This window comes from Saccostrea cucullata, unplaced genomic scaffold, assembly GCF_032062105.1.
Source record: "Saccostrea cucullata isolate Sc308-1 unplaced genomic scaffold, CSIRO_AGI_Scuc_v1 ctg179, whole genome shotgun sequence".
Taxonomy (NCBI): domain Eukaryota; kingdom Metazoa; phylum Mollusca; class Bivalvia; order Ostreida; family Ostreidae; genus Saccostrea; species Saccostrea cuccullata.
This window is the reverse complement of record NW_026932316.1, coordinates 194,938-212,500: the sequence shown is the minus strand read 5'-3', so window position 1 is coordinate 212,500 and position 17,563 is coordinate 194,938. Positions and strand designations below refer to the sequence as shown.

Sequence of the window (17,563 nt, the reverse complement as noted above, 5' to 3'; positions counted from 1 at the left end):
GCACTAAAAATTACCAACGACAAGAATAATAAAAATTGTCAAATTTTCGGGACGCCCTGTCCCTTCCTCAGGACAAAGAAAAAAGTTAAAAAGTCATAAGAACAAAGGAAAATGAGAACAAAAACAACTACCACTACTACTAAATTACTAAACACTATATATTTACATACTTAGTTACATTTTGAATTGGAAATTTTTAAGAACACTATTAAAGAAAGAAATCCGGACCGCTATGAAATACGTCCGGTCTATCGGGTATACTCGGGTGAAGTGCGATATACATAATTGAACGAATTAATTATGCTTATTCATTACGATAATCAATAAATCGTACATTGTTTCATTCTCTCAAAATGGCGTAACTATACTTGATAAAAAATACTCAAAGGAAAATAATATAGCAGGGATATTTTAACGTGTGAATTATGATCTATTATAAATTTTGAAACGTTTAAGGACTAATTATCGGGGGAAAAAAGGTGTAAGCAATGCATAGTTATGTGGGTTATTCGAGAGTTGGTAACGCAAATTGACTGTAGAGTTTACACTAAACTGAGAGAATCATCTTGTTTAGTATCATCAGGAATTGGGTCTAGTTTACGTTCATTCTGGTGATTTCATTCAGTTTGTTAATACCATTAGGGCGGAATGACTTCAATCTGTGCATCCAGAACTTTTCTTTGCTTTTTCTCTGAGTGTCTGTCCATCTTGGGTTATGGTCAATCACCACTACTGCCATGTCCTCCCATTTGTGACCCTCAAGGTTGAAATGTTCCCCAACGGGTTCATTGTGTTTTTTGGTCCTAAAGGTCGAACGGTGGTTATTGACTCTCCTGCGGAGATCTCCTGTTTCTCCAATATACTGTTTGGAGCAAACTTTGCAACTGAGGAGATAAATGCAGTTGTCAGTATGACAGGACAAATTCCCTAGTATTTTGTAGCTGCGGCCTGTAAAAGGGCTGTGAAAACTGTCTGTGTCAGTGCTGTGCTTGCAAAGAAGACATCTTCTGTCAGAGCAAGTTTTAAAGCCCCCGTTAGCTAATGGGTTGTCCAGTCTGGTTCTTACTACCATGTCCTTTAGGTTCCTTGGGCGTCTGTATGCAGCCAATAAGGGTTCCTTAAAGACCTCTGCCATTCGTTTGTTTGAATGGAGAATTGGTAGGTTCTTTTGAAGGATACCGCTAAGGTATGGTAAAATTAAACAAGAGGCCCAGGGGCCACAGCGCTCACCTGAGCACATCAGGCTTGAATTTACCCCCCCCTCCAGGCGTTTATCATTTGAACAAACTAGAATCTACACTACCTGAGGATGATTCCATATAAATATCACTAATCATAGCTTTGAAGTACTTGAAAAGAAGATTTTAAAAGGTTTCCCTATATATCCCTATGTAAAACTTGAGTCGGCCATTTTGGCCCCACCCTTGCCCCGGGGGTCATGATTTGAACAAACTTGAATCTACACTACATGAGGATGACTCCATATGAGTTTCATCTTTCCTGGCCCAGTGGTTGTGGAGAAGAAGATTTTTAAAGATTTTTCATATATATTCCTATGTAAAACTTGGGTCGGCCATTTTGGCCCCATCCTTGCCCCGGGGGTCCTGATTTGAACAAACTTGAATCTACACTACCTGAGGATGACTCCACATGAGTTTCATCTTTCCTGGCCCAGTGGTGGTGGAGAAGAAGATTTTTAAAGATTTTTCCTATATATTCCTATGTAAAACTTGGGTCGGCCATTTTGGCCCCACCCTAGCCCCGGGGGTCCTGATTTGAACAAGCTTGAATCTACACTACCTGAGGATGACTCCACATGAGTTTCATCTTTCCTGGCCAAGTGGTTGTGGAGAAGAAGATTTTTAAAGATTATTCCTATATATTCCTATGCAAAACTTGGGTCAGCCATTCTGGCCCCACCCTTGCCTCGGGGGTCATGATTTGAACAAACTTGAATCTACATTACCTGAGGATGACTCCACATGAGTTTCATCTTTCCTGGCCCAGTGGTTGTGGAGAAGATTTTTAAAGATTTTTCCTATATATTCCTATGTAAAACTTGGGTCAGCCATTTTGGCCCCACCCTTGCCCCGGGGGTCATGATTTGAATAAACTTGAATTTACACTACCTAAGGATGCTTTCACATGAGTTTCATCTTTCCTGGCCCAGCGGTTCTGGAGAAGAAGATTTTTTAAAAATGCCATTAATTTTTAACAAATTCATGATTATCTCCCCTTGGAAAAGGGCGTGGCCCTTCATTTGAATAAACTTGAATCCCCTTTACCCAAAGATACTTTGTGCCAAGATTGGTTGAAATTGGCCCAGTGGTTCTTGAGGAGAAGATGAAAATGTGAAAAGTTTACGACGACGACAACAACGACAACGACAACGACAGACAACGGACAAATTTTGATCAGAAAAGCTCACTTGAGCCTTCGGCTCAGGTGAGCTAAAAAGAAAAACAAAACTGATGTCAAAGAATGTAAACATTTAGGATGCATGTAATACCCCATCGACCTAAGCCACTCTCCAGAGTAAATAAGCACATAGCTCTATCCTACCCTATAGAATTGGCAAGAGGTTAGAGCATTTCCACCGTGGTTTACAACAATCAACGATAGTAAACTCATATTCAAAAAGTTTTCATCGATGAACATTTAAAAGAAACTCAAATAAATCATGGGTTCAACATTTTTATACAATTTACAACTTATATATTCATTCGTACAATGACTTGATGATTTCTCAAGAACTTAATTGCCAAAAAGTTAATTGCCCACATCAACTGTCCAATGTACAAGGGCTGTTCGGAAATTATTGAGATATTTACTTTTATTTCCTAAAGGACAAATATAAATGCATGAAATTTCTTCAACTTTTTAAAAAGACAGAATAAAACAAAGATGCAAAATTTCTAGTTTATAGGATAACAAGTTGCTGTCCTTTAAAAAAGGACTGCAATACGTGGACCACATGAATGTTTTTCTAACCGAAATTCAATTAAGAAAATTTCTAGGTGTAGTGATTATTCATGTAGGTTTGTTCACATTTTCTACAATGACCTGCCTACTTATGACTGGTTGTAGTCTCAAAGGAAACTTCTTAAATTTTGTCTTCGATTAGTTGACTTTTGTTTTGTCAGTTTAAAAAAGTTTTAAAAAATCGGGTTATTTTGATATATGTAACCCATAATGGTTGGGAATTGACACATGTTCTGGATTTATACCGAAGAAATCTAACATGGGAAAAATAGAGATCTGATGGTGCACGTGTAGCTCAGTTCTTTAGTACGCAGATTTTTTGCCCCCCCCCCCCCCCCAACACCCACACACATTAAAATTCGTTGCTACAGACCTCTATCAAACGGTATCTGGATTGCTGAAATATTTATTTTGCGAGCCTTGATGCACAAAACTGATGCCGATGAAAACGTGTTCTATCTTTTAAAAGCTAGAACTAGTAGTTGAATGACATTTTTCATTCAAGTTGTTACGTTAAGTGTGTCTATACAATATACTGCAAGTTCTTCTTACTTTTAAAAATGTTTTTTCTACAGAATCAATGTTTAGTTTGTATATAAAAGTATATATGTGTAAGAGAGAAATTCGGATCCACGAATGAATATGTATATGCAAAATGCGGATTTAAATGCGCGATTTGCCAATGAATGGCATAATATTCTAATTCGAATAAGGCAGAGTATTCTCCGGGCAAGTTACCTAAGGTGCGAACTCTCTAGCATCCTCGCGCCTGCGTAGCCTGTCGTTTGCCCATGGTATCCGGTTAAACCTCGCTTATATATTTACTGCGTGGACCTCAGGGTCCACGCAACTAAATAAGTTCTTATGAAATTTAAAACATGCATATGTCTATCGATCTGGAGCAGCATCGCTACGTCATTTTAACGTCAAGTCAGGAGAGAAAGATTTTGCATGTGAATTGATCGGGAAGCATTTACTCTCGTATTACAATATATAACATTCCAAAAATCAACTGTTTCTTTTCTTGAACGATTCTTTAAAAAATAATTTTAAAAAAGATATATGATAATGTTACCTGAGTGTAAAATATACATGTGTCATATACAGGTTGATCAAGCATCATTCTGTACCAATTTATGAAACGCGGGTCAACATTATTTAGTCCATAAATGGAAAGCTAACAACAAAGCTATATGACAAACATGATGACTTTAACTTTTCTTTCGTCAACTTCCATTATGCAGTAATATATCTTCATCACTTGCAGTTTATATATCTCAGTTGATTCGATACGCAAGAGCATGCTCTAAACTTTCTAAAACGAGGTAGACAAACGAGTTGATGAAACAAGAATATCAGCAGTTTTTTTCGTGCTGATTGTTAGTCCATTAATTATACATTGAACTGACGACGGATTTTCCCGATATTTCCCAATCATGACAAGGAAAACACGGCGGGTGTGACCCGTCAGCAGGTGATGCTCACTCCTCCATGGGACCTGATCCCACCTCTGATGTTTCGGAGGTCTGTCTTTGCTCTGCTCCTATTCTGTATTGTTTCATAGACTTTGATATTGAATACTGTTCGTTATCTCCGTATCCTTCCGTAACAATGGATAGTCTCCCAGATTTTTTTTACCCTGGTTAAATTATTGGTAAGAAAAATATATACCACTGTAAAACAAATCCTTAAACATATTTTTGTTATTGCTATTGTTTTAGCAGAACGTTAAGGCTGGAAAAAGAGTTCTTCATAGGCTAAATAAAATTTAAGGTATGCTTGAAGCTCCGCTTTGACGTCAGAATCTATTTTTTTCGTCATCATCAGATTTCTTTACCAACTATACTTTTTTATGATCTCCGTATTTCTTACCGAAATTCTTAGAAACTTACAATTTAAAATTGAAAAATTTTAAACATAAATTGAATTTTTTTCGCTCTTACTATGGGTCCATCGGGAGTTAATTTAAACAATATTTTATTCACAGATGTTGTCGTGAATAGGATTGGGCAGCAGGCGCAGCCTATTTTAGCCCTCTCCCTACATTTAGGTCAAGGTACAGAACAAATAGTGATATTAAAAGAATGTGCAAAAGAAGAAAAAAAAAACACAAACAAAATTGAACAAAGTAACAGAGAAAAAAAAAAACAAAATAAGTCATATGTAGAAAATTAAACAAAAGAGAAAAATAGAATGAACAAAATAACAAAAAGGGAAAATTACAGGGGGAGACAAAATACAAAGTAGTACCGGTTTGGGAGTACTTCTAACAAATAAAAATTATATCTATATATAGATATGACAGTGTTTATATAAAACGTTTTGTTGCTGCTATAAATGTATGTACAGCTTCAAATATTTGTATATTAATGTCAAGTCCATGGTTAGAACTACCATTTAAAAATAAATCACATTCGGGAATATTATCACAGCTTATAATATTATGTGTTGATTGAAAGAGTACATCTCTTGGAATTGTATATTTAGGACAAACAATAAAGTAATGATAGGCATTTTCAATACAATCAGTACAATGTTCACACATTGGAGTTTCAGCTAAATGTTGATTATATAAATCTGCTTTCAGATTACTAGCATTATTCCTTATCTGGCAATGTATTATATTATACTTTCTTTTTCCAAAATTAAAAAGTTCAATACTTTTCCTACAGAAATGAGATTTTAAAAGACTTTTGAATGAACATATTCCTGGAGCATTTTTAATATAATTTGGCAAGGTATTCCATTGTTTGACTGTAGAGGGGAGAAAACTTTCCATATAGGATGTTGTTCTAATATTAGGAATTTTAAATTGAGCATTATTAGTTCTAAGATTATACGAATGACTAGATGGGCGATAAGGTTCAATCAGATCATACAGATACTGTGGAGAATAACCATTAATAATTTTATAAAATAATATTAACTTATGAATTTTTCTCCTTGTTTTTAGGAGATCCCATCCAAGTTCATCATACAATTTTGTACGAGAAGAGTTACACCTTAATCCAGTAATAATTCTACCTGCTTCAACTTGTATATCTTCTAAGAGTTTAGAATCTTTTTCAGAACAATTGTCCCACACTACATCAGAATACTCAAGCACAGGTCGAACAAAAGCAAAATATATTTTAGTGAGTGTTTTACGTGATACCTGGTATTTGAGCATTCTAAGAATGTTTAATCTTTTTGAAGCTTTTTCGTGTATTATCTGTATGTGTGATGTCCACATAGCATCTCTTTGGAAATGTAAACCTAAATGGGTATGAGAATCATTTTGAATAATAGGTGGGCCATATTCACCAAATTTAACAGGAGAATATACAATATTTTTTCTACTAAAATTTAAATTTACAGTTTTGTTAGGATTAAAATCAACAACCCATCGGGAGTTTGAACATTGGTGTTACATATCTAAAATATCCGATTTCGTGACTGCTCTGGGTACCCCTACCATTGACACATTATTTATACTATTGGAAAGAAGAAATAAAATATTTGTTAAATTCTTCTAGCTTCTATTAATTCTCAGTGCTTGTCAAACGTGTATGTGTTTTTCTGTGAATTTCTGTGAAAGACGTTCATTAGAAAGAAAAATATAAACTATGTCCCAATAATTTCCAAACAGCCCTCTTAATGCATTTGTAAACTGTCGATTTCTTAAAAGGGGAGGAAATAAGCACCTTCCTCAAATTTACCTGGTCTTAGAACCCCTGTCAATCATCTGAAATTAAGCCTGGGATTGGATACGTTGATTTGATTGACTTTTAGTTTGCTGCCGTAGTGTATATCTTGCGTACCTTGTCTGGAGATCGAACCGACCATCGAATTAACATTCAGGCTTTTGATGCCTACCGCATATGCCAACTTGATAAAGAAGCAGGCAAAGCGTTCTTGTTTGATTCATAAGAATATGACATAAGTATAATTAATCCATCAAATAATTGAATAAATGATAAAAAAATAATGCCTATATTTTATAATTTCAATTTTGATAGGGGGGATTTCATTTCATTCACAATTACAATCGATCATTTTAATTTCTCAAAGCATGGATTAACGCATATTTATTCCTCCATAATTAACAAAATAAACCGACCCGCGTTTGAAGCTAGTATCATGGAACTAAATAAAATTATTTTTTAAAACAAGGATGGCAACATTGTAACTGTTTACATTGTTAAGTAGTCAAGTGAAATTTATATTTATTTATAAGACAGATTTGTACATGTCGCTAATTCTTCGAGACATGGTGACGAAGTTACGTTATATTTAACCAGTTTTAGAAGAGATTATAATAGCATCTTGCTTTACATTTAATTAATATTTGAAATTATGAATCCCGAAAGAAAAATGCATGATGCTGATGATTCCATTCACCCATAGGCCTAACTGTCAGGGAATCATCTCCGGACCCTACCCCTGGCCATTTTTACAGACCATGCGTTATGGTAAATCACGTAGGGTTTATCTTTAAAAAAATTGATTTAGACGATTATATTTCTGAACAATTTATTCTAAAAACATCGGTTCTAAGTTTAATTGTTATTTACCGAGATACCTAATTATGACCCACTTTCTCTTTTCGTTTTGCGTACACAAGTGTAATTTGAATTACTTCCCTTTTTGTCGCCAGAATATAACGACAGATTTTTGTGCTACGTGTATTTTCGCTATAACATTTGATTAACAAACACGCAGTGTATTGAAATTGTCGAAACATTAATTTTAAAAGAAAGAATTTGAGAAGGATTATGTCCTCAAAAAACATGCATTATTTCATGCATTTCAACTGAGCTACACATGGAAAAAAACGACTTCGTTTTAAAATGTCGTAGGAAAACGCATACAGGTAATACACTCAAATAACATCCTGTGTATATAGGTAGTACGAGGGTTGTTCGATATGTATTGTGTATTAACGATATCTCAAAAGCATTCAATTCAAATAGTCAAATGGACATTACATCCCTTCAAATTATTCTCCGTTATTTGAAATACATATTTTTTAATCTCTGAATCCATTTCTGAAATGCGTCACGGTACGCTAATTTATGTATAACTCTGAGGCACTGACTGACGGCTGAGCCAAGGGCCTGTCGGGACTTGTATCGACGACCAGATAAGAACTTTTTAAGTTTTGGAAAAAGGAAAAAGTCGCATGGTGCTAGATCCGGAGAGTATGGTGGGTGTGGCAAGACGGTAACCTTCTCAGACTTCAAAAATTGCTTCACAAGCTCAGATGTATGTGATGGAGCATTATCATGAAGAAGGCGAACATGCCTAAATCCCGACATAGGACGTCGTTTCTGATAACATTTCTTGAGCTTTTTCAGTACAACATCTCGGTAATACCGACCTGTAACACTTTTGCCCTTCGGCACCGGCAATAAAGCTTCTTTGTGCTCATTGTCCTTTTGGCAACTACAGGCCTTCTACCGTGTTTGGTTAGCCATAATTTGTTCCAACTTTTATTACTGGTTCGAAATAGTGAACCCATGTTTCGTCACCAGTAACTATGTTTGCAAATTGTCTTTGATTGAAGTTTGGAAACATTTTTAGCAGTCGCTTAGCGGTTTGTATTCGTACCTTTTTTTGGTCATCTGTCAATATATGGGGTATTCATCTGGCAGAAATCTTTCGTACTTTCCAAATACGCTTCAAAATGAAATGCACCCGAGATAGCGATATGCCAACAGCTTTGGTAATATCACGAATCGTGTACCTGCCATCACTTTCAATTATTTCCTTGACTTTTGAGACATTTGTCTTGCCTGATACAGTCACAGGTCGACCCGATTTTGCTGCATCTTTGACGGACTCTGTGCCAGTCAGAAATTTCTGTCTCCACCTACGAACTGTCTCATAAGATACCTTATCAGACCCATAAACTTCCCCCAATTCAGTAAAAATCTGCTTTACCGAATTAACGAGTTTTGTGCGAACTTTTATATAAGCTCTAATTTCTTCAATATTCTCAACCCTTTTCCCAACCATTTTTACAACAGTGGTCAACGACTGGCTCTATTGAAATGACGATTATTTTATAACCATGTGTAGATGAAGGCTCGTGTTTATACTGTTGGCAAGGTATTGAATAGAGTTATCCAGGCGTATAAAATCGATGAAATCGTGCAAGGCGTTATCGCGCTGTGGTACAATACACAATACATATCGAACAACCCTCGTATACACAAGTCAACGTGGTTCCCTCGGGGCCTCTCAGCCGCTTCGATTAAGCTCCACCCCACACCAAACTTACCTGAGGAAAACCGTACGGTTGAAAACCTCGGCCATTAAGCAAAAATGTAACATAGAGAGCATAAGACATGCAACAACTGTTTATTCTGGTAACCTGATAATAACAAACGGATCTACCATATTAATAGGGCGTTTACTGATGCAGCATATTCTATTTTCCTGTATCAATCGTTTCTTTGTGATTCGAAATTCATATTTATATAATTAGATATTTGCCAGGTTTTTTTTTTTGCTGAGTTCATATATGTTCTTTTGAAGTCTTAAGGTATACCTTTACTCATATGACTAAAAATTCCACTGATAAAACCACCTACTGCACATTGTACACATGATTCTTGTGTTAAATTTCAATTTCAAATAACTAGGTCAATGACCTACTTTTCATGATAGTGGCCCCTGAACAGTTCTTGGGAAATACCCCAATTTTTCACACTATGACAATTTTTTTTCTCCATTCACAAAATATAAGTAACAGATCATTTTTGATAATGAAATGTTAACGCAATGGAACAGTGTTGCTTCATATAAAGAAACGATTAGTGTTTGGGTCATAAACGTGATACATGTAATTATTACTGTCCGAATTTCCTCTGTCCTATTTATTCCCCCCCCCCCCATTTTAATCGAATTTTTCAAAAATCTGACTGATAAGAAATCTAAATTATTTATAGCCTCAGGTTACTTTTGTTGCCCTAATTCTCATGGTATTAAAATCATATGAGTGCAATGATCAGATTATTGAGATATGTTGTCTGGAATGTTTTTTGTACATATTTTTGAATTTCTTTATTTCAAAGCATTAAATTATTTGAAATAATTTCTGAGCTTTAACAAATATAATATTTGCAAAATGAGGTCTAACAAGAGGCCCATGGGCAACACCGCTCACCTGAGCACCCGGGCTAGTTAAAAAACACAAATCAGCTCAGTATTGAAAAGTTTACTTGTTGGGGTGGAAGTGATTCAAATTTTTTTTACTTGAGAATGTCACTATATCAATAAAACATACATGTATAATTTTGCCATACTTGAGAAGAAGAGTTTAAAAGATTTTTCCGAAATATTTCTATGTAAAGATTTAATTGCCAGTTATGGGCACACCGTACCCCTAGGGGTCATGATATGAACAAAATTGAATTAACTCTAACTGAGGATGTTTCCATGCATATTGATATCACCAATCATAGCTTTGCTGATCTTGAGAAGAAGATTTTAAAATGATTTTCCTATGTGTTCCTATGTAAAATTTGATCAGCCATTTAGGCCTCGCCCTACCCTCGGGTGGGCCATGGTTTGTGCAAACTTGAATCTACACTACTTGAGGATGCTTCCACATGAGTTTCATCTTTCCAGGCCCAGTGGTTCTGGAGAAGAAGATTTTTAAAGATTTTTCCTATATATTCATATGCAAAACTTTGATCAGCCATTGTGGTCCCGCTCTACCCCTGGGGGTTGATTTGAACAACGTTGAATCTACAGTACCTAAGGATGCTTCCACATGAGTTTCATCTTTCAAGGCCCAATGGTTCTGGAGAAGAAGATTTTTCAAGATTTTTCCTATATATTTCTATGTAAAATTTTGATCAGCCATTTTGGCCCAACCCTGATGTGAACAAACTTGAATCTACACTACCTGATGATGCTTTCACATGAGTTTCATCTTTTTCCTGGCCCAATGGTTCTGGAGAAGAAGATTTTTAAAAGATATCATGAATTTTTCATTAATTCATCATTATTTCCCCTTGGAAAAGAGCTTGGTCCTTCATTTGTACAAACTTAGTTCCCCTTTACCCAAGGGTACTTTGTGGCAAGTTTGGTTGAAATTGGCCCAGCGGATCTTTAGAAGAAGATAAATATGTGAAAAGTTTACGACGACGACAAAGACAACAACGACAATGACAACGACAACAACGAGAGACGACGGACAAATTTTGATCAAAAAAGCTCACTTGAGCCTTCGGCTCAGGTGAGTTAAAAATACATGTAACCTTTACTTTGTCATTTATACTGCAATAAATAAAAATTTAGTCTGAATTTTCTCTGCAATAACACACATTGACTTTTGTTCCTGTATATTTTCTTCAAATAATAAAATGTAATTTTTTTATTGATATTGAGATAAAACTTTTTTTAACTAATTAGAACAATATTTGATTTAACATATTACACTTTATAAAATTTCTTTTCTGATTTCTGAATCCTGAGTAAACCTCATCCTTAAGTCTTCCTTTGTTTGGTTCAATAGATATTGACGAGTGTTCGGGTAGCCCCTGCCACAATAACGGCTCATGTATTGATGGGATAAACCAGTTCCAGTGTGCATGTCTCCCCGGATTCACGGGTAACCTTTGTGAACGAGGTAAGTATGATATGATAGTTAGAAGACCGTTATTTTTGGAAATGCGTAAGTTAGCTCTTATTCTGGTTTGCAACATATCACTTGGAGATGATAAATAAATTACTTATTTTGTTCGTTATTGACCCTTCACTTAATTATATGGGGTAATTCATTTCGTAGATTGGATCTAAGATTTAGCAACCAATTTTACTCGATCATATTCCAGTTTAAAATTATCAATTTCACCTCCTCCCTAACAAAAAATACTATAGTTAGCTATAGTTTACTATAGTTAACTATAGTTAATGCAAACAATTAGCAATGATTGCTTTCTAAAGTTTAAGGCCTTAAATGCATGATAAATATGTTTGGTAAATCGACTATTTCGAACCGTACTATAGAAACAAAGTATCCATAAGTAGAAAAACATTTTCATTGAATTTTGAAAAGTCATACACATAAAAAGTAAAAACAATTATTAGATAAAATGTGATAAAATAACATAGAAAAGAGCCCTGAAATTATAACAAGAACAAATTGTTATTTTATTTTGGTTGGCAATGGTTGCAAAGGTTTTTATACTCTAGAGAGTTTTCAAAAGTTTGTTTTGTTAAACAAATTTCCATATATTATTTAACGGGAACAATATAATACAAAATATATATGTACATGATTCCGCTATTGACTGTTTACTTAAAAGATGTTTCTCAATCTTTTTTTTCATATACCATAGCAACCTCTAAGTATTGTGGCGAGCAAGGTCATGATCAGAACACACCCAATGACTGTGATCGTAACATTGAAAATATCAAGTTGACGGTATGTATTACTTGCCTAAAACAAAGAGACTGAGTTTCTATAACGCTGTCTTTTCGTTTAAAAAGGTAAAAACTAATTCTCGACCTTCATATGAAGGTGGATTCCCTTCTACAAGGAAACTTATCCCAGGCTGAAGTACAGCATGCAGTTGATAACACCCTAAATTCTTTACAAGAATTCTCTCTGAACACGGAGCCAAGCCCAGCAGATGTAGACAATTCTATAGATTTACTGGACAAAATATTAGATGTCTCCCAGTCTTCAAACATCTCTTTACCAAAAGCGGTATGATTATAAAGTCAGAACACTTATCTTTATGCATATATTTATTCAAATAATCGTGCAAATAAAATTCTAACAGGGTTGAATTATGTCATAAATAGGTTGTTGTGACTACTATAGATAACCTTCTGGAAGAAAATCACACCACAGTTTGGAAAGACAGTTCCAAAAGCAAGGTATTATGCAATAAATACTTTTCTATATATTATTTCATAATGTATTTGTTAGGTATTAAATAGTGACGATATATATATTCAATGTTAATTTGAAATGAGCAGACAAATGGAAGAATGAGTAAAATTTTGAAGACAGTTGATAAATTCGGGCTCCATATCTTGGAGAATGTGAAACAGAATGAAAGCATTACGTTCAACTCCACGAAAAATATGGGTAACTTTTTTTTTCATTTCTTAGTGAAATATTAGATATGTATGTATTATTGAATTAATTTTTGGAGCATTCTTTGTTATTTATTCACATGACACCAACATTGACTAATTAAGAGATTTCAGAAGTCATTTTCTGTGAATAAATTAAATTGCTTTATTACCTATGTGTTTTAATACGATCAAATAAGTATAAATAACTTTTATTTTCAGTACTGACTGTCGCAAAAATACCAGCAGAAGATGATGTCATCTTTCCAAATAACGAGAACACAAGTTCATCCTTAGTATTACCTGCGCAATTACAAAGCTCAAAAGAAAGTAATTTGGATTTTGTCCTCGTTAAAGTCAAGAATATTAATTAAAAGATTGTATAAGTATTAAAATTAATTGGAATATGTTCAAACGACTAATTTAGAATATTTATAAACTATATACTTTTTTTCAATTAAAACAATAGGCATTCCATATTTGGCGGTAAAATACAAAACCATAGGAAATATTATGAATGGAAATAAAAGGTACGAATTTAATGTAAACCATAGGAAAAGTATCTTGAATATGTATTTCCTCTGAACTCAAATAATTATTAAACATTCATTACTTTTTCATTTCCTTTAATTACAGAAAGAACAGTACTTCGAACTACAAAGTAGTATCTGACATTATGGCACTAACTTTGAAAATAAATTTACACAAAGAATTACTTAACCCGTCTCTACAACTGAAAATGTTTAAGAAAGTAAGTGATTTCAGGAAGAAGCATTTCTAATGAACTAAAATATTTAAAATAGAATGGATTTAGTATATTTATTTTTTTTTGTTTCATTACCTATCATAGAATCTTCCTAACTCTGTAAGTGAATGTGCATTTTGGGATTTTAAAAGCAAGTAAGTGAAACTATTCTCAAATTACTGCTGCTATAGTCATTTAAACAAGAAACATATGAGTTTCTGAGTTTAAAACTTTTAAACAAAAAAAATGTTTGGGAACTGATTTGGTTACAGTGACGGAGATGGCGGATGGTCAACAAGGGGGTGCAGAACACATAATACAAATGATCTTTACACACAATGTGAATGCGACCATTTGACCAATTTTGCAGTTCTGGTTCGACCTTACGTTAAGGTGTTTTTTACTTCATTACCTCAAACCTGACTTAAATTATTATCCTTTGTCTGGTAAATATATATAGTGATTAAACACGATAATTTACGGTGTTTATTTTCGTTCTTTTGTTCACAGTTGCACGATGAAGAAGAGGCTTTGAATTGGATATCTCTCATTGGGTGCTCGGTATCTGTTTTCTTTTCCTTTCTGACAGCCATTGTTTACCTTGTTTTATGGAAGTACGTTCTTTCAGGGGAATTATGTTTGATATTTATTAAATTTACCTTCATATCCCTTAACTTCTTTATCAAATCTATTCATTTAATTATTAGGTCCATCACCTCAGAAATCAGCCGGATGATTGATAAAATAACCGTTCTACTTTGTTTAAGTATTGCTGCATCTTATGCTGCGTTTCTAGGAGGGATCGATAAAACCCAATACAAGGTCAAGGATCCCAAACTTCACACGAATTGCCACGTTTACTGTTTCAAAAACCATTTTTAACATTTTAATAAAATATATAATACTTTGATTACATAATTATGTCTCTTTTGAAAACAGTAGAAATCAGAATTTGTAATTGAGTTAAACATTAACTATATATTTACTACAGGTTGGGTGTACTGTGATAACGGCCGTTTTACAGTGCTTGTTCCTGAGTATATTTTTCCTGATGTTGGCTCTGGGGATGTATTATTTCGTCAGCGTCTCATTAATTAAAATATCGTTCTCCAAAGCAACCAAATTGAAAAGTGACGAAAACACCTTCAGTAAAATTATATGGGGTATTGTGTTTGGTAAGTGAAACTTTTATGTCTTAAAAAAAATCAATCTCAAAATATTTGAATTTCTAAAGTTTTCATTAAAATAAAGGATCGAAAGTTTATCTTAACACACAAACTAAGATCTTGAATGATTTTTTTTTTATATTTTCAGTAATGCCTGTGTTGATCACTGCTGTAACATTCGGAATAATATATTCCTGACCTCCGGGTATGTTAAGGCAAGGAATATCTTTTATATTTATGCTACACTAATAAATCGGAAAAGTCAAGCATAAAACTTTTGTTATAATTATGCATTCTATAGAGTAGACTTCAATGGGACTGCAAAAAATAGGTTTTGTATAATTTTAATTTAAATTGCTTTTTTTTAAAATCATTGAACATCATGTATTTTTATTTTCAATCACATTGGCTATTCTTGCTTCTGCTGTTATTTGCAGTTGTTGGTTATCATTTGAAAGTGGAGCATTATATGGTTTCATAGGACCCGTAGCTCTTATTATTCTTGTAGATCAAACCATGACCCCCCGGGGTAGGGCGGGGCCAAAATGGCCGACCAAAGTTTTAAGAATATTATCTTTGAATCTTATTTTATTTCTGTATATTTTATTTGATTAAATAATTTTCTAAATACTGTTATCCAGCTTTCCTTGGCTAGTTTTTCCTTCTTTTGAAAGAAAAATGAACAGCTTTTTTAGAACATTTATGAAGAAATGTGCAAACTATCCATTAAAATCGCAAAAGAAAGTATACATGTATATCATATATTAAAGTAGGTTTACAGTATTCAGTATCTAGCATAATTATCATAATGTTAAGTGCATATAATCTCATACAATAATTTACCGATTTTTTTTTGAAAATTCAGATTAATATTTTGATTGTAATAAGTTTATGTGCGACACTGTGTTCTTCCAAGATGGCATCTAATAGCACAACAAAGAAACGGGCTCTGTACGTAATCTCCCAGATTTATTGAAACTTGAAAAAATTGAAAATTAATCACAAAAAGCATTTCAAATTATAAGTTCTTTTCAATATTTCTTAAACACAAATGAATATTGAATCTATAATAAACGTCCTTATACTGAAAGAATTTTATTGTGATTCATGTTTCAATTTGAGAACCTAGAGTAATCTTTTTATTGTGTCAAACAATTTTAGATCAGGTATTAAGTCGATTTCCATCCTCTTACCCGTGCTTGGAGTGACTTGGGTCTTTGGCTTTTTGTCCATCAGCGATGACGTCATTGTTTTTGAATATATATTTGCTATCTTGAATTCTTTTCAGGTATTTATTGGTACTTACTTTGGTTCGAATTATAAAAATCACTTTTAAATTTTTTTAAACCACATTAAAAAAATACAAGCTCAAAAAATACTAATGCATAATTATGTATTTCTTTTTATTAGGGATTTTTCATTTTCATTTCAAAGTGTCTTTTGAACAAAAAGGTAAATAAAAAAAATAATTAAAATATTTATTCTTAAAGAGATTATCTCTCCATTAAAAAACCATATAGAAAGAAAAAATAAAAGTTATTTTATCTTTATTTTTTTAATGATTAACTATAAAGAAGTAAGACAGCTACATGTACCCATCATTTCATACTTAGACAAATGTCTTATAAGAGTTTGTTTGTAGATGATTATCAATTTGTTAACTTAATTTTAGATTAGGAAAGCTTTCATTCGGAAATTATGTAAGAGTAAAACCGAGAGGTCCCGAAGTAAACTCTTCACACTGGAGAGTGATAATACTCGGTCCTCCTATATCAGAGATTCATCTTATGAATCAAGCGTAAGTCTGTATCTATATCGTGTTAGAATTCTTTTAACTTTAATATATTACTTTTAAAAAAAAATATCCAATTACATTACTGTTATGAATGGTTAACATAATTAATTCTATTGATTCATTCCAGATTAAAGAAGATAACAGAACTGAACACATAAATGAGGACCTTGTCAAGGTATCTTTCGCTTGTTTTATTACAGCATAATTATACAATAAAGAATTTGTAATGCATAATCTAATTGTTTTATTTTTAGTATTTCTTTTATTGAATATCGGAGAAAGTTATTAATTAACAGACACTTTTTTTTATTTTCAGGGAATCGCGTTTAATTTCAAAGAGAGTACAGATCTTTGAAAAAATCATATTCATCATAATAAACATTAAATTACTTCACTTATGTAGTATGTTACATATTTGAATAGATTCACGCTTGCTTTTCTATAAAACAGCATTGTAACACTGTATCACTTTAAACATTGAAATCAATAAAATGGATTTAAAAAGCTGAAAGTGGGCTCTTTGTACAACACAGATTTATCTCAATATTAAAAAATATTTCATTCCCCTATATAATCAGCTATGAATATCATAAAATGTACGTAATGAGCAAGGTGTTCATACTGATGAAGATTTTTTAAAAAAAAATCTAAGTACATTTATGTAAGATTATATTTCTGCAAAGTGATCCTGAACTCAAACTGATAATTTAAGCAAATCCAGATCTCCACTATACTTTTTCCTGCAAACATCCATTCATGTAAAGAGGAAAAGGATATCAAAAAGATAATTCTATCGGA

General features: G+C 33.3%; 2 protein-coding genes across 2 annotated transcripts in view; both read left to right on the top strand.

Moving 5' to 3' along the window:
- The window catches only part of LOC134234810 (adhesion G protein-coupled receptor E2-like), a 22,768-nt gene extending 7,600 nt beyond the window's left edge, over nt 1-15,168 (top strand). Inside the window, exons 8-21 of the mRNA XM_062716853.1 lie at nt 11,489-11,602; nt 12,315-12,400; nt 12,497-12,685; nt 12,784-12,858; nt 12,961-13,072; nt 13,282-13,389; nt 13,529-13,589; nt 13,696-13,810; nt 13,910-13,959; nt 14,077-14,197; nt 14,315-14,418; nt 14,512-14,626; nt 14,796-14,979; nt 15,119-15,168. Coding sequence (XP_062572837.1) covers nt 11,489-11,602; nt 12,315-12,400; nt 12,497-12,685; nt 12,784-12,858; nt 12,961-13,072; nt 13,282-13,389; nt 13,529-13,589; nt 13,696-13,810; nt 13,910-13,959; nt 14,077-14,197; nt 14,315-14,418; nt 14,512-14,626; nt 14,796-14,979; nt 15,119-15,168 — 1,484 coding nt within the window. The remainder of the gene's footprint in view (nt 1-11,488; nt 11,603-12,314; nt 12,401-12,496; nt 12,686-12,783; nt 12,859-12,960; nt 13,073-13,281; nt 13,390-13,528; nt 13,590-13,695; nt 13,811-13,909; nt 13,960-14,076; nt 14,198-14,314; nt 14,419-14,511; nt 14,627-14,795; nt 14,980-15,118) is intronic.
- A 213-nt stretch (nt 15,169-15,381) lies between these two features.
- Nucleotides 15,382-17,120, top strand: LOC134234814 (adhesion G-protein coupled receptor D1-like). The gene is made up of 7 exons (XM_062716856.1): nt 15,382-15,474; nt 15,836-15,921; nt 16,132-16,258; nt 16,381-16,422; nt 16,643-16,768; nt 16,893-16,940; nt 17,082-17,120. Exons 2-7 carry the CDS (start codon nt 15,887-15,889, stop codon nt 17,118-17,120), a joined length of 417 nt encoding a protein of 138 aa, XP_062572840.1. The 5' UTR covers nt 15,382-15,474; nt 15,836-15,886.
- Nucleotides 17,121-17,563: the final 443 nt, after the last annotated feature.

Bases quoted from the DNA above. Each gene is read 5' to 3' on its own strand.
- LOC134234814 (XM_062716856.1), top strand. From the start codon at position 15,887: ATGGCATCTAATAGCACAACAAAGAAACGGGCTCT. The intron at 16,423-16,642 runs GTAAATAAAAAA...ACTTAATTTTAG, and splicing joins AGTGTCTTTTGAACAAAAAG to ATTAGGAAAGCTTTCATTCG. The intron at 16,769-16,892 runs GTAAGTCTGTAT...GATTCATTCCAG, and splicing joins ATTCATCTTATGAATCAAGC to ATTAAAGAAGATAACAGAAC.